At 46.8% G+C, this 16,305-nt stretch overlaps 1 protein-coding gene across 4 annotated transcripts in view; it reads left to right on the forward strand.

Moving 5' to 3' along the window:
• Positions 1–16,305, forward strand: part of LOC126531704 (fibroblast growth factor 1-like) — a 60,639-nt gene that overhangs the window by 29,751 nt on the left and 14,583 nt on the right. For all 4 annotated transcript variants that reach the window (XM_055071395.2, XM_055071396.2, XM_055071397.2 and 1 more), the window contains exon 2: positions 13,879–14,185. In XM_055071395.2, coding sequence (XP_054927370.1) covers positions 13,879–14,185 — 307 coding nt within the window. The remainder of the gene's footprint in view (positions 1–13,878; positions 14,186–16,305) is intronic.

Raw genomic sequence — 16,305 nt, forward strand, 5'->3', positions numbered from 1 at the left:
TCGGGGGCACAATGGAAAGCGCTGCTGCGCACTCACGTACGGCGGCATTCGCCTTACCAGGCATAAAAGAAGTCGTTTATCGTCTCGGTATAGCCTACAAGTCTCCATCTGTTCCCTACAAGCGCGATCGATACGGTGCTTAGGTCCTCAAAGAAAGGATGACCCAGTCATTGGCTCGCCTTGCTCACATACATAATCAAAGCGCGGTTGTTTGCAATGGCTGTACTGTGTTGAGCTATATATCCTTTCGGCTACTATGTCGAATTGCTTAAGAAAGGCGATGTACAAAAAGAAGAAACTGCGTTTCATGTTTCCGGGCCTCGTGCGCGATCAACGGCGGCGATAAACGGCAGCACTCACTCTAAGCATTTGCAGTTAGGTGGCTGTTTGTAGCATGCACGTTCCGCCACTTCATTATCCGGAGCGTTCTGCGATCCTCCGCGCTCCTTACCTCACAGTTGCGCTCGATCCTGGACAAAAGTGTGCGTTTATCTAAGTATATATAGTACACATAGTCGCACGCAGCACGCCTCGAAGAGCTGCGGCAGAATCGGTCACGAGATGCTTCATTTCGATTCTCCGCACGGACTCGTCAAGCAGCCGCGCTCCTCTCGCACGGCGTTCGACTGCCACACTCTAGCCCATTAAAACCGTGCACTGGTGTGGATGCCACAAAGCTTGTGTCAGCCGACCCCTAGAGCGAGGGTACCGAAGCACAAGGTCCTCGCTATACATGAGTGCATTATCCGTGACACACACTTTAGCGACTGTGCTTTCTGCTGTCATGAGTGGTATGAACGTTACATCGCGATGCTGTCGCATTTTTACGCGGCGGAATGCATGAATCCCCTTGCAGTGTCTTACGGATGCACCTTAAAGAAACACAAGTAGTCGGAATTAATCCGGATCTAGTGCTCCAGTTTGATGACTCCGATAGCTCAGCTGTAACCTTGTGGCATTACAACGCCCAACAGATTTTATAACGCCAAGCAGACGACGGTACACATTTTAATGCAGTATAGATCGTTTTCAATTTTGTCTGTGCGCTGTCAGCCTTCACAAATATGCGGCAAGCGCTGCGTCGAAACTTAGCCGCGCTTCCGTCCGCGCAGTGGTGACCGCCTTAGCACACGGTGTAGTTTATGCAGTGCTGCACGTATTTAGCTAGAAAGAGCATGTGCGGCTCGGCCGCGCGCGCGCCACTACGTGACCGGAGGGCGCACGTCGCGGTACAGGGCGTAGTTCCTCTTTCAGCACGCAGCCAACGCGCGCATCGCGAAACGCGTGCGATAGAAGCGGGCGTTTGGCGCTGCCAAAGTCATCGAAATGCTGCCGCTCGCTCATTCACTGAGCATAGACGGCGGGGCTCCTGCCCTGGAAGCAACGGCGCATCGCCGTGGGTGCAGTCAGCAGGATAGACTCTTCTCGAACGGGGAGACGTGTCTGATCGCTATCGAATATATAAGGCGACGGCGAGGAGGGGTCCCGGTCGGATGGCGTCTACACACACACTTTCGTTTCTCCCAACAACTTTCCCCTCTCTCTGCACCACCTTCCTTTCTCCTCCTCGTAATTGCCACTGCACACAACCGCCTCGCGTTCTTCAATGGCGGCGGCAAGCTAAAGCGGCGGCAGCGCGGAAGATCGGGGGATGTGGCGAGTCGCTTGAAAAACGAGCGTGGCAAACGCCCGTACTGCTGCTGCTTACCGGCTCCTGGACGTATACGGACCGCGGCCGACGTTGCAACGCCGTCACGCGCAGATAATCGCGTTGTTGCGCGGCGCCGTCTCCGAGAACGCGAGACGGGAGCGTACCGTTCCCTGGGCGCCCCAGCGGACACCGCGAAAGGTGCCACGCTCGCCACCGCTGCCGCAGCGAAAGGGAAGGGGGGACGGGTGGGTGGGGGGCGATCCGCACCGGTGTGTACCAACGACGCTCGAATAGATTGTCCACGAAGTCGCGGCTTACGGGTGGGCACGAAGCCTGGATAATTGCGGCAGCTGAAGAGGCCCTCCCCTTTCGAGACTCCTCACCACGTCGCTTTATGGTCTTCGCATCCACGGAGGCGTACACCAGCACCCCGACTGACCTTCGCCTCCTCCACCCCGAACAGCAGCACCTGAGGGTGGCTGGCGTACCAGCGACTGCAGGCGTTGTCGACGACGTCGTAGTCGGCAAGGGGGAAAAAACAAGGGCTGCCCGCGCCGGCGGTCAGAGATCTCTGCATGGGAAGCGTCGTCGGTGAGAAGCCGGCAAGAGCGCACGTGCGGAGGTGGCTATAACGGCGACCGCAGCGGTCATGGTCTTCTCGGTGCGCGCCAGTGATGAACTGTGGCCTACCGGGCGTCGAGCATCATTCGCTGAAGCTGCTGCTCTTCTCCGCCCTGGTCCTCCTCCACGCATGCGACTTCGCCTCGCCAAAGGTAACCGGAATGTACGTGATGCGCCGCGGTTGCCTTGCGGAGGGAGTGCGCTGCACGGAAGTCAACGGGTGAGGGTAGCTGCGTCGAGAAGGCGCTTCGCGGTTCGTTCGACTATATATGCGCGCTCTTCCTTTCCCTCCTGGCACGGTATGTCTGATCGATCATTTTGGGGACTATCGCTTTCAGTATACGCGTGTATTGGTTGAACCGGCTGACGGGCTGCCCGTCGCTCCAGTGAGATGCCGCCACGCTGGACGGACGTCACGCAAAAGTGAAAGTATCGCCGAAAGTGATAGATCGAGAATACGGACTCCGGCCATGACACATGATGACACATGAATAACTCGCTGTGGGACCGCAGATAGCTTACCTCTGCGGAGATCGCTTTGCAGCTTCACAAAGACCCAATTCCGCGGATAAAAAATATGTCGAACCGGATCGTAGCGTTCGCGGGCTCCGGTGGTTGAGTGTTGCTTTCTCTGGTACATCGTTCTTGCACAATTGTGAGAAGGCCCTGCTGGTTACTTTTGTTTCCACGAGCCCGTTGACGTTCGTCGGGCGTTACTATGCGCCGTCGACATCGAAAAGTATCCACTATCCAGTTCTTCACCATAAGGCTACCGGAAGCGTACCTCAGTGGAGACGCTACTTATATAAAGCCTATATTCAACTACACCAACAAGTCCGACTGGATGCATATTTTGGAAAAAGTGAACTACTGTTAAATGGAGGTTTCATGGAATAAGGGAAGACGCAACCAGAAATTTGGTTTAAATTTTTAACTTAGGTACAGTGCATGGAAATATTACCATCAATCAATCCATCTTTATTTATTTTCATTCATTCATTTGCAAAAACGAATGCTGGGACAAGAACTAAAAGCAGCTTGTTCGTAGGTTCACCAAGTTCTCGCCCCTCAGGTCGACGCACTAACCAGTGCAACCACACCAGCCAGTTTAAAACGTCTACTCAGGTCTTGTTCTCTCAAGGGTCATGTATACACTGAAGTGTTTCAAATACTTTCTTTTGTCTGTGAGCGCTACGAACTAGAAGACCAAGATTGTCTGCATGCCAAGCTACATAGAATCTGAGAACCGAAAGACCCAACAATTATCTTCCAGATATGCGTAATATGCTTCTGGACCTCAGGAACTCATTTGAAGCATGTTGATCCCGACTAGCTTTCTCTCTGTAGCAGACAAACATCATTACGTCTAGGATGCATGCTGAAATCCAGAGGAGAATTGTTACCAAAATGATTGCCTACACAACGCTTGTTCCAAAATTTTGGGGCTGCGTTCTGTTGTGGAGTTTCATTTGGCATTTTATGAGCTCTCATTTTATTGACAAACGATCGAATTTTAACAGCGTTGCTTACTGTTTTAGTAAATATTTTAACTCATATTCTCACAGCTGAGACGCAGAAGTGTTAGGTGCGTTTTATACCTCGAGATGTAGCCTACAAGTGATTATAAAAGAATGTCCATTGAGATGCCCAAGATCAAGAGAGAAATACAAAGAAAAAGTGAGAGAGGTTAAGGAGAATTGAGTATCCGGTTTGATGCCCTGCGCAGGAGTGGAAAAAGGAAGAATGGTGGGAAAAGTGCAAGAGAGAAATAGGTAAAGCATAGTTCATACAGGCTGATGGATTTCAAATTGAAGGTGATGCAGCGGCATGACCTTCTGATGTGATGATGAGAAACGTAAATGCTGTCTAATTATCTATTATGGCATAGGCTGATGGTCCGACTGCACATATAGGAGTGTGATCATCTCTACCCACGGTAATGCGAGCCTATTTCTTGTGGTGTGGGCAAGATAGAGTTAATTCGAGTCTCGACAACACGTCATCATTTGGTTCCAGTGTAAACATTTTATTGCTTGATATCTACTTTAGCACGCACTTTGTCTTGCCTGCTGTTTCGACCCGTTCCAACAGAAGTAAGATGGTTGTTACACGATATTACTACATACTTGCACCTGTCCGACCGCCTCGCGAGTGCTGTCAAGTTCCACGTTTCCTCCCACGTATGTGGTCATTCATGCTGTTAGGATATGCGGCAATCTCTTAATGGGGTGACGCGATTCTCTTTCTGCCCCTGAACGCGACTACTTGACGACGAGGAACCTTACGAAGCGATAAACCATGATAAAGAAGCAATGCGTGCATTCGGTGCTACTGCGCTTACTGCACGGAAAGCTTTCAAGTCTTGGAGCGCTAAAAGCTTGTGGACGCTGTTCTCAGGAGTATGCGATATGTAGAGCAATCATGCGTCCGCCGATGTGAGGTTTGTCTTCTCAACGCTCACGCATGTAACTTATAGCAAGGTGCGTTGCTGGATGAGTTGGTACGTATTTACAGGGTAGGAAGGAACAAAATATCGACAGCGGCAGGGAAGGACACAGGCATGATGCTCACTTCACTGCAACTTTTCCCCAGTGCAAGGTAGCCAACCGGGCTCAGTCCTGGTTAACCTCCCTGACTTTCGTTTATCATTTTCTCTTACTCTCTCATTACAACTGATGTTTATTGAAACCGGCCCGCCAAAGGAAACATAGCTCCTGGTTGTTAAACACGTGCGCATTGAATACAAGTGTCCACCAAATGCATTCAGAAAAGCCTATTGATTATATTGAATTTAGTTTTGCTAAGCAAAATGCATGTGCGCTAACACAACTATCACTAATCAGGCGAATAAAGCGCGCGCCTTTATAGCAGCTCGCGTGCGAGAAGGTTATTAATCTCGCCGAGCTAGCACCAGCCGAACGAAGACTTGCACGAGTACTCCTCCTCGCAACGCGCAGGCAAGCGTCTTATATTTCTTACGGTTAAATTAAGCACTCTTGCCCTGTCATCAATACATCAGCCCGTCCACCTGATACATTTCTTTCCACGTGATTGAGAAATGTAATACACATCCTAGGCCCTATAACGTAAAGCTATTCCAATATGTTTCTATTCCAATCTCCTGACGTCAAATTTGCGTAACCACCGACGCAAGCACCAGGCGGTCACCTACAGGGTTGTCTGTACAGACCAATCAAACACTCTCCTCGTCCATAGGAGGTCACTTTTGTTTGCTTGAAAAACGAATAACATTGCCTACACTGAGCGGCTTGTCGTATCTAATTGGCTGACAAGAGGCCAGGAGAACGCTCAAGGGGAGAGGGATCGGCTGGTGCAGAGCCAGTGCACTGAAAATCGATAACCGGATGAAGAGGGTGGTGCCGGCGTCTGCGATTGGTCGGCTTTCCCTTACTTAGCTTGTGGTGGCTGGTCGAAAATCGTGGCGGCATGCAACGGAAGCTTAAGAATGGCGCTAAAACTGACCCTCACCAAAGAAGTGTTGGCAGAATGAGGGGGTAAACGTGCCGAATGTGCTCGAAAACGTTACACGGCCACGCAAGAAGTTTTATTATACGCAAATACACCCATGCTCTCCGGCAGGTGCGAGTAGCCAGCGTCTCAGCGATCGGCGGCAGCCATCTTTTATTCCTTTCGGAACGGGGCAGCCTGCAGCTATTCCGAAGAAAATTCAGTTTTGTTCGGCATAATAATGCATCTTTATCGCGTACACGTCACTTTGACGCCGTGAGTTTGTGCGGTTTTGTGACGTCGCGTGACAGGCAGGTGAAGTGGGTGCAGCCCGAAAACGTTTTACCAATAGCCGAGAGCTAATGGCGAAAAGGGGTCGAATCAGAAATAACTGTTTTTCTTTTTTTCTGTCAAATCATACATAACCAGTGTGTACACATCATATCAGATGGGGAGCTATCGCGGTTTTCGTGACGTCGCGTGACAGACAGGTAAAGTGGGGGTGGTCGAAAAAAGCTTTTGACCACTTGTGGAGGGCTGATAGCAGAATTGGAATAGAAAAGTTTGGAATAGTTTTACGTTATAGCGCCCCCTGTATGTACAGTGTATACGTTTGGCAGCGGCGCGTCCCGAAACTATGTCGTTTCTGAAAGGACACTAAATAAGAACTTTAACTTAAGCTATAGTGGCTTACTACGCTTCTGTAGTTGCGAAATTATTTCGGTCAAAATGCCGTAATCCAGAAGAAATGCCAAAATAATTGACAGGTGGTGACGCAAGCTTGAAATTCCTGCACCATCTCCCTGTGATGTCCGAGATCTTGACAATGTCTGCTGGGTTCTAGCTAAATGTTTATGATAATAATAAAGAAAGAAACGATTATTTGAAAGTAAACAAGATTTAATTCGGTACCTTTTGTTGACTGTCCCTGCTAAAAAGAGTCTAATGCATGGAAAACGCCGTGAAGTGGGTCACGTTATACAGCCTTAATTGGCACAGCAGTTCCGACAAGTTTGTAGGGCAAATTTTCATCGCTAGCAATCGCCGTTTTTGCTGTCAAAAATTGCAAATATGGTTTTAGAATAACTTTCCATTCATTATAAGCTTAGCAGTTGATATTGCATCGCATGCATTTTACCTTGTTTGCGTGCGTGTGACAATTAATTGGGTGCTATTCGTAAAACACTTGGCATCGTTGTCTGCCTGGGTCACCCAGAGTTTTAGTTGCCGACAGGCCATGTTTACTTATTTTTTGGTGTCATTTCTGTTTATTTATTTGACAACCAAATGTTATAAAAAAGGCGGCAACGAAAGTTGTCAAAACTTTCAAGCTCATAAAATCAATCAACCAATGAAATATTCATTCAGCTCTTCCAATGGCGAGGTGAGCATACGATGATGCTTTTTCATTTCAGACAAAATAAAAAAGATGCCTTTACTGAACAATTCGGACCGAGAAATAAGATATGTTTGCAAAATATGAGGGAGGACATGGATGCTGTAATACTCTTAGACTTGCTGAACAGTTTGGAAGTTATTAAGAATACACATCCATGTGAGGGGAATCCATGTGCCCTATACACAAAGTTGGTAATTTACAGAGAGGTTTTTATAGCGTTCGCAATTTTGGTTTTGTATTTAAGTGAGTGGAAAGATGGGTGTGTTGGTGATACGCTAATAAACGTACGACTTGAGAGCACTACACGGCGGAATAACTATCGGCGAGAAGCTAAGCTTTCTTCGACATGTGCGCTGACGGTCGCATGCGTGTAGAGTTCGCAAATTTGCGCTGTTCCCGCGATTATCGTTTGACGTGTGCAGTGCCTGATATTTGCTCTATTGCATATCATTTGTGTATAGCACATAAATATCGCAATTAGGTCGCACATAGCACTCGCCAAGATTATCTGGGATGATCATGATTATATACAGATGAAAACGATGACGTGTGCTAAAAAAGCGCTCACAATATACAGGGTGTTCAGCTAACACTTTCAAAACTCTTTAAGAGTTGTCTGTGGCAGATATCACAATTCTAGTTCATGAGCTGGTCTACACGAAGCGGCGGACAATACTTGCGCAAAAATTGAGATGCAAATTTGACTAATTAATAAAAATTCACTAATTAGGTTCTTAACTAATTACATTATGGCCCATATTGCAATTTACAAATTCTAGCCGTGGAGTTCGCAAGGCGGATCCACTTGGAACGAATTTTCAAGATGATACCAGTTTCGAGATATAAATTCCCGAACTTTGCGGAGAAATGCATTGGCGTTCCATTAATTTGTTAACAAAACGTCGTTTCATGCACTGAAGCACACAACTAACTGGAACGCCAATGCATTTCTCAGCAAAGTTCGGGAATTTATATCTCGAAACTGCTGCCGTCCTGAGAATTCCTTGCAAGTGGATCCGCCTTGCGAAGCCCACTGCTAGAATTTGTAAATTTCAATATGGGTCTTAAGATAATTAGCTAAAAATTAATTAGTGAATTCTAGTTAATTAGTCAATTTTGCATTTCAATTTTTAGTGCAAGTAGTGTCCGCCACTTCGAGTAGACCGGCTCATAGACTAGAATTTAGCTATTTGCCATAGGCAACCATTAAAATATTTGGAAGTGTTCACTGAAACACCCTGTATATAAGAAGAAAGAGTGTTGACGCAGGAGTGGAAAGAATTTTTGTTAATAAACTGAAGTTTTGGCCATGGGCCAGGCCTTCGCCCGACCAGGCCCACGGCCGAAACGTCAGTTTAATGAAGAAAACTATTTTCACTTGTGTGTCAACACCCCTTATACTTCCCGGATCCGCGGTGAATATATATTGATTCCTTCAAATATATATATATATATATATATATATATATATATATATATATATATATATATGCATTTATCTTGCACGTCTATTTTAATGCATTTGATGTAAGACAGCATACTGTAACAAGCCACTATAGCTTAAGTTAAAGGTCTTATTTAGTATCCTTTCGGAAACGACATAATTTCTGGACGTGCCGCTTCCAAACGTATACATACATACGGTGTATTTAAGCTATATGCCGTTTAAAGTAATTAATGAGCGCGCCTAATCGTAACGACTCATATGTCTGGTCTCCTGTCCGTCTTGCAGTCCATTCGCCTACACTTCTTAGTTTTCGTAATCGTGCACAAGTTTCACTCGAGTTAGGCGTCCGTTAATAGATTTAGCGCTGTACCATATAATGAGGGCTATGCTATAGCTGGTAGTGAAGCTCAGTGGTTCGCAGCTGAATCAGTCTGACTGTTGCGTCACATATATTCGTTCAGCCCACTTGCAGTAACATAAAAGCTATGTTTGACACGACGAGCTCCTATCTCAACGCAGCTACGATCTCATCACAAGTTACTCTATAGCTGCTATTCTCAGCCAATACATACTCACGATTTATTCCGCGTTTTCTGCCTATCAGCCAATTTTTAGGTTTTAAGACACGTATTTTGAGACTTCTCCGAGCGCAGCAAAGAAGATAACTTGGCTCTCCATAAACTTCAGAGGGAGCGAGCGCCCACAGCACTTGCTCTGGTATACAATCTCCGGCGGCTTCCTTGAAAGGCAAATACCTTCATGATAAAGAAAGAAATCAAGAGAGGGGAGGACGTGTGTGGCCGATCTGCCAGATTTTGCTAAGCCTAGTACATCGGGACGTTTGTGTTTTCCCATTTACTTTATCTGCGTGACTTTGTTTCTTACAGACTGTGTGCTCTTTTACTTGCTACTGTGGACGTTTCGATGTTTCTTGAAACTCCTCTCCAAACCTGCTCTCTTCCTTGCCTTCGTGACATTTTGTATTTGTTTGTTTGTTTTGCTCACCGGGAAACGAACAAGCATAATAAAAATCAGTACCGAGTGCGGACAGATGTCGTAAAATAAGGGCTCATGGGAACCGCTTAGCGATTCTCAAGGGACTGCGAGGGAAACGTCAAACCCTCATTATTTGCACCAACCACCGCTGTGTATTTAAACTATATGCCGGTTAAAATAATTAATGAGCGCGCTTAATCGTAACGACTCGTAATTTGCGCAACCAGTACGTGGCCTGACTTTTAGCCGAGATGGCGGGCGAGACGCTGCGTGGCGCCTGTAGACCTTATATATAGTCTTCTCTCTTTTATTGATTCTCACTCATCCGTATGCGTCACGGGGTTAAGCATTTATCTGATTGCATGTTATAGTCAACTCACGTAGTAAGAGCACACACTGCTCAATAACTACCGCACGAAACTCGTGTGCGATAGTATGCGTGCGTGTGTGTGGCCGGATCAATCGTGCGAATCGCATTCAATCGCGTTGAGAGCGAAAGGAACGCTTCATTGACTGCCTGCCTTCTGCGAGAGTACATATGCAGTTATATTGCAAGACAGTCCAGTAAAGCCATTTTATAACGAACTGCAATACGCTTCAACATTCATTCGGCATGTTCATAAGTTCAATACAGGAGAGTCTTTTAAGAGTGTGCAGAGGGGAGGAAGAGGGAGAGATAGGAGTGAAAGGGTCTTGTCGTAAATGGGTTGCTTATACGCTTTAACAGTGTTAGATTGCACAAATCAGTGCAGACGCCATAGCGTATAGCGTCGGCAACGTTTGCTAACGTTGGCGATTATGATGATTTCTGCTGGCATTGCCTTCGAAACGGGGTGACGACAAATCGCCACGTAGCCTCGTTGAGCTAATCAGGCATTGTATATATGCATAGCAGTTTAGCATTTTCACTCATTCGCTTATTTCTAGCGTCGTCTATGAAGTAACTTGTGCGCGCCACTTTTTTTTTTGTGTGTGTTTTTTTTTGCGTATATTGCTTAATGCACGTGTGCATCGTAAAACGGAAGGCAAACAAACAAAACTACCAGCACTGGATCCTTGGTACTGGCAAGACAGGTAGTGATATCAGCTTCAACTTTGTTCTGGACCTTGCCTCTATACCTTCGATTTCGCGAACCTTTACGACCTTACTTCGTCCCCGACCTCGCTTTCCGAGATCGACGACCAGGTGGCTGTGAGAGTGCGGCGTCGATTAAGACGACGATAGCGGCCCGCACTGAACGAGTGTCCACTGTCAACTCGCCATGGGCACCACACCGAGGTACCCTTCGTACGAAGCCACGTTGACGCGTTCCTTCAGTATATGCGGCTTCAGGGCTATCCTAAGTTATGCCTTAAATTTACGTGGAAGCTGCTTAGAGTTGCACCACGTGTACTTGGACCTCGGAAGCAGCACCGGCAGTGCTTTGGGCGCCACGAAGGCTTTCTCAGCCTTCTGCGGAGACACGGGTTTCGGCCAGACACTCCAGTTATAATTATCACTGCGTGCGCTTGTGCATGTTGTGTGCGTATGTACTGTTTATGAATGCGTCATTCAATACAGAGAAATCATGCGTACAGTCGTTGACTGAGGACAGTAACGGCTATCTGGCGTTCTGCTATTGAACACCAGGTTGCGAAATCGAGCCCCGCCGCGGTGGCCGCATTTCTATGGGTGCTGAAATGCGAGATCTTAATTTAATCCAAAGCTTGCCACATTCAGTGTTCTACATACTCTGCAGCGCTAACATCTGAAGGTAAACTACGACAGTTATTAGGCGAAAAAGAAAATCTCGTTTTGAGTTGTAAATATAAGCTTAGAATATGGTGCGCAAATGTTCGAAGTATCGAATCGAAAACTTTTGTTTCAAATAGAAGCACTTCATTCGAGAATTTATTGTCCGATACCTCCTAATATAATATCGTGACCGAACGCACGGGGTGATAATGCTTACTATTGCATTCTGCTTGCTACAGAAAGTGCACGGTCGGTGCACGTGGGCCCACCGGCTACTTCAAGTGCTCGTTCTGGAAGGCAACCAGCACCTGTGATAAGCTTTCACTTTTTGTTAATTTGCAGTCTGCTAAGTGCAATGGGCTTATCATTAGTGTTGAATACATTTAAGCAAATAAGGATTTTAGAAACAGCACTCCCCTCCGCGTTCTTCTACTTCTTCTTCTTCTTCTTCTTCTTCTTCGCATGAGCAGTGTTGCTCAATTGGACCAACGATTACATGAGAGAGCGCATAGAAAACAGAAAACAAAAACGAAAAAAAATCGGTGCAAAGTTTAAGAGGGAGCTTTATTCTTGGGCCCAACTCCGATGCGGTCTATTCAAATACATGTAAAACGCAAAAACGCTTTTAGATAGATTCTTTTGGAACGCTTCTGGACCGATTTTAATGAAATGTGCTGCATTTGAGAGGTAAAGTTCAATTCTAGTAACTGTTGGAAGCGAAATTTTGATTTAGAGCCTGAATTTTGTTATAGAGATTTTCAAAAATTCGAAAGTTCGAAAAGAATAGAAGCAGGAAGTTTACAAATAAATAACTCTGCAGCAAGAATAGATATCGCGGTTCTGTAAATGGCATCCACTATATCATTGAAAGCGGACAAATTTGACGTGTCATTTTATATCTTACGTGACTTTGTTACGCTGTGTACAAGGGTTCTGCAAAAGCTGTATTTCTATATTACCAAGTTTTTTGAGATTCATGTGTAACATATAAATTTTTTCGCTTTAGACGCACTATTAGATGCAATTCACATAATTGTGATATCGTTTTTCATTGATGAGTTGCCAGAGTTGAAAACTTGATAGTTTCGCTCTCTGAAAATTTTCGAATTTCGCCAATATTAAATAAAGAATTGCCAACCTAAAGAAAAAATTCGAAACAGGCACTAGATTTTAAGTTTTTCTTTTAAATGCAACAAACCTCGTCAAATTTGGTGCAGCGGTTGCCGAGAGAAAATCGAATTCTCCTTTTACATGTATTTAGATACGCGCACGCGAGCTAAAGCTTCCTCTTAAGTGCGCACCTTTACCCGTATTTCAGAACTGAGCGTGCGACCACCTGGAATATTATAAATTTTGTCTCCTGCGGTGGTAAGCCGGCAAAAGGCAGAGACGCATCGGATACCTGGCACGTTTCCCAGGGGCCTCTCGCTTTCGGCGAAGGGCACATGATGGATGGAGCGCGCTTCTTATCGGTTCATCGGCACTTTCGCATGCGTGCCCTTCTTTTTTCGAAACGTTCCAGCAGCGCCGGGAGAGCAATTTTCTCATCTTACTTTCACCTCTCGGAGCAGACTTATTTAAGGCGCTAGAACCCGCGCATTCGCAACTATTGAGCAGACTACTTGAAGCGCGGCTGGATAATGCGTGGCTGTGCGACGACTCTTACAGATTATTAGACATAGGTGGTTCGGGACAAAGTGATGTTTACATAGCCTGAAAGAAAGAAACGAAGCAAACTTTAGGGCATTTTGGCAACCATACTTTGGAAACGCCGCAGCGTATAAAACATTGACTCAAAAAGAAACACGAAAAGCACCACGGAACGCGCTCAAACAGCAGCGCCGTGGTGGTGAGTACGCACCACGAATTTCAATGTGTATACTCGTATTTAGACCGCTTCTATGCAGAAATAGCTCTAGGGACTTCCTTGCTTGAGTCTCTGACTCAAACAAGAATGCAACAACATTCTTCTTTTTCACTGAACAGTTAACTAGTCTCGAGCGGGAGTTGTCGAAATGCATGACTTCACGAGCAGCCGGTGCGGGAACTTCTAAGTGGTGTCGCCCTCGTCTTTTCTGGCTTATACGGAGCCTCAACCGACGGCAAGACTGACCTTCTCTGGTCTTCGAGAAGCGTAGTGCACCAGTCAAGCTTACTTGACTTAAAGGGACTTTAAAGAGGAAAAAAAGCCCTCATCGCATTCTGGAGGAACCAAATACTCAACCTAGCAGGATTCACAGAACTTTTCTTGTGCCAAAGCTGCCTATAAATAGAACAAAAATACTTTCAACTCCTTCATGTCACACCGACGCACTTTCCCTGCGCATTTATCGCGATGCTCTAAGATTGGTATTTCTTCATGTATTTTCAGCGCTAGTAACCTAGCAGTTAGTTAAATATAGAGCTTCGAAAGGGCAAGCGATCACTCCAAACTACTTCAGCGTTGCTCTTTGGCACCCGTTTAACGACTACGCTCAAGCAACGGCGGATTGTTGCTCTGGCATGCTGCTGCGGCACACAGTGCCTTTTGTACGCTAACGCGTTCACCGCGCGCGACGCAGGAGGCTGACCTGGCGCGCGAGGCTTCGACCGAACCGTCGACGGGCGATCCGACGGCCAGCGACGGCGTCCCCGATGGCTCCCCTCGTGCTTGTGGCTCGCGCTGGTCGCCGGCTCGGCTGGTGGGCGAGGCGAGCGCCATCTGGAGCAACATGGCTCGCTTCCGACCCGCCTTCCTGGGCGGCCGGGACGACAACCTGCCCGACCACCTGGGGCCCGTCAAGCAGCTGTTTTGCCGCACGGGACACAACCTGGCCGTCTTCCCCGCCGGCACGGTGTACGGCACGCGGGAGGCGTACAACCGATACGGTACGCGTCTCAACACTCTCTTCCTGCCGCCTTGCAAGTGAGCGACAGCGTTGGCGCGGGCCAGTTCGTGCATATCGGAGCCGGAAGAGCGTGAAAGAGCGGTACAAAGTAACAGCACAAACAACAAAGCGTTGACCCCGTGGCTCAAACCCTGAGCCACAGGGTCAGCGCTCTGAGCCTCTGTAATGCGAGCCTCGGAGTACATCAGTCGATCTCGCAGTCTTGATGCGGCGCTTATGTCGTTCGCAAGTGAATAGTGCAAGTGAACCCGCGGTCTAGCAGCGTGCAAAAACAGGATGAGAAAGAAATAGTTTAATGAAGCTGAATATATGTTTGCCACGCTACACATAGCCCTTGCTATAGTTCAGATGGAAGTGATTTAAATTATATGGCTCCCCTGTACGCTCGGCCCGCGTTTTAATCGTTGAGCTTCCATATTATTAGCGATACTGGGGATTACAGTCCCGCCTTCAATGTCACTACAGAGCATAAGAGAAATATGCGTGGCCCACCCGGTCTGCTGATTATTCCCTCCTGCCTAGTTCTCATTTTTTTTTCACGCCTTAGTTAATCACATTCGTCCACCCACTTTCCTTTGCCTTCTACGCAACACTGCGACTGACTTCACAGGATGGATTCTAGTGTTCTAGAGCCTTGAAGCACCATGAGTGTTGCGAGTTATACCAGGCGAACCAGCTTCAGAGTTTTTTGGTAAATACGCCCTTCGAGCCGGCAGCTGTCCTCTGTCCTTCCTGCTGCCTGTGTTATCGTTTACCGCACTTAACTCGTCACCATGCCGTTTTGCTCAAGTGTGTAACCATTGCTGCTTCAGGATGTCGCTACATGGATGTCAAATCACTTTCAATTTACCATGAGAAACAAATAAAACGTCATCCTCTCTTGCCTTTAGTTCTTGAGCAGAGAAATGAACCATTGTGAGAATAGCGTCCGGCTGTAGCCTCCAGTAGCTGCACAATTGCAGCCCGTGTATGCTCCGTAAGTAACAACGCTAAGATTTGTGAACAATCCGAGAGAGTTTTCTGACCCTTTATGCAGGGTCATGCAGGACTATCATGCACGTGACATACCACTCGCGACATACCATTTCTTAGTTCAAAACCTTATATCATAACCAATAGAAGAACAGACAATTTGCTAATCAATACGTTGTAGTTCTTGTGACAAGTTTGTTCAGCGGTCCATACCTGTTTGGTAAAGTCACATATCCTGCAAATTCTCGTCATCTGTTCGTTGTCCAGTCTTTTGTGTGCATTCCCTTTGTACCCACCGTTGCCTTAATTACCTGTGTATTCTTCACGTTCACCCAAGTTTCGCTTTGCTTGTGCTACCGCCCATTTTCTTCCTTGTTGATGCACACAGAAGTGTACATGTCTCTGTGTTATGTCACTGTCTTATATTGTTGTGACCCTCCAATCAGTATTCATTCGGTGTTTGTTATCGTTGTTGGTGTCACGTTGTTAAAGCAACGCGTACGCTATATGATGCGAATTCATCAGGGCACGGAGAAGGGAGAGGGGAGACAATTTTGGAAGGTACCTACATTTAGACGCTGATGATAAATTCTAGCAACAATTCCAAAAACAAGACACCATTTGTCAACCATGTGATGCTGCTTTTGAACGCGCTAACTTAGTGAGCGCCGTCCCGTCTGACCTCTGGTGCAGGTGATTCGAATCTTGTCAGGGAATATCCATCGGTGTGCTCCCTCGCTCTCATTCTCCTCTCCCCTTCCTAACGAGTTTGTTCTGTGGCTAAAGTGTAGTTGTTAGCCATGTATCATATGTCTCGGCGCTGTATGCTTTGGGGTGTGCGCCAGCTAACGCAGCTGTTATGATTACATGTCCAGTACATATTCATAGCGCTGTCCACAGAAACCAGTCTGCTGGTTGAGCGCAGAATCATGCGAGCACAGTAATAAGTTTCTGGTGGCATATCAGTGACTGCCATGTTGATTGGAGACGAAGGTCTACCTTCCTTTGTGTGCTAAATGTCCTGGCCTCACTAACTGGGACTGCACATTAATGCACAGCCAAACCAGGAAGAAAGCCTTGCTCTCACCTCGTTTCTAAACAACTCCACGTGCCAAGTGTCGAGAAACT

This window comes from Dermacentor andersoni, chromosome 5 (assembly GCF_023375885.2).
Source record: "Dermacentor andersoni chromosome 5, qqDerAnde1_hic_scaffold, whole genome shotgun sequence".
In the NCBI taxonomy this organism is placed as follows: Eukaryota; Metazoa; Arthropoda; class Arachnida; order Ixodida; family Ixodidae; genus Dermacentor; species Dermacentor andersoni.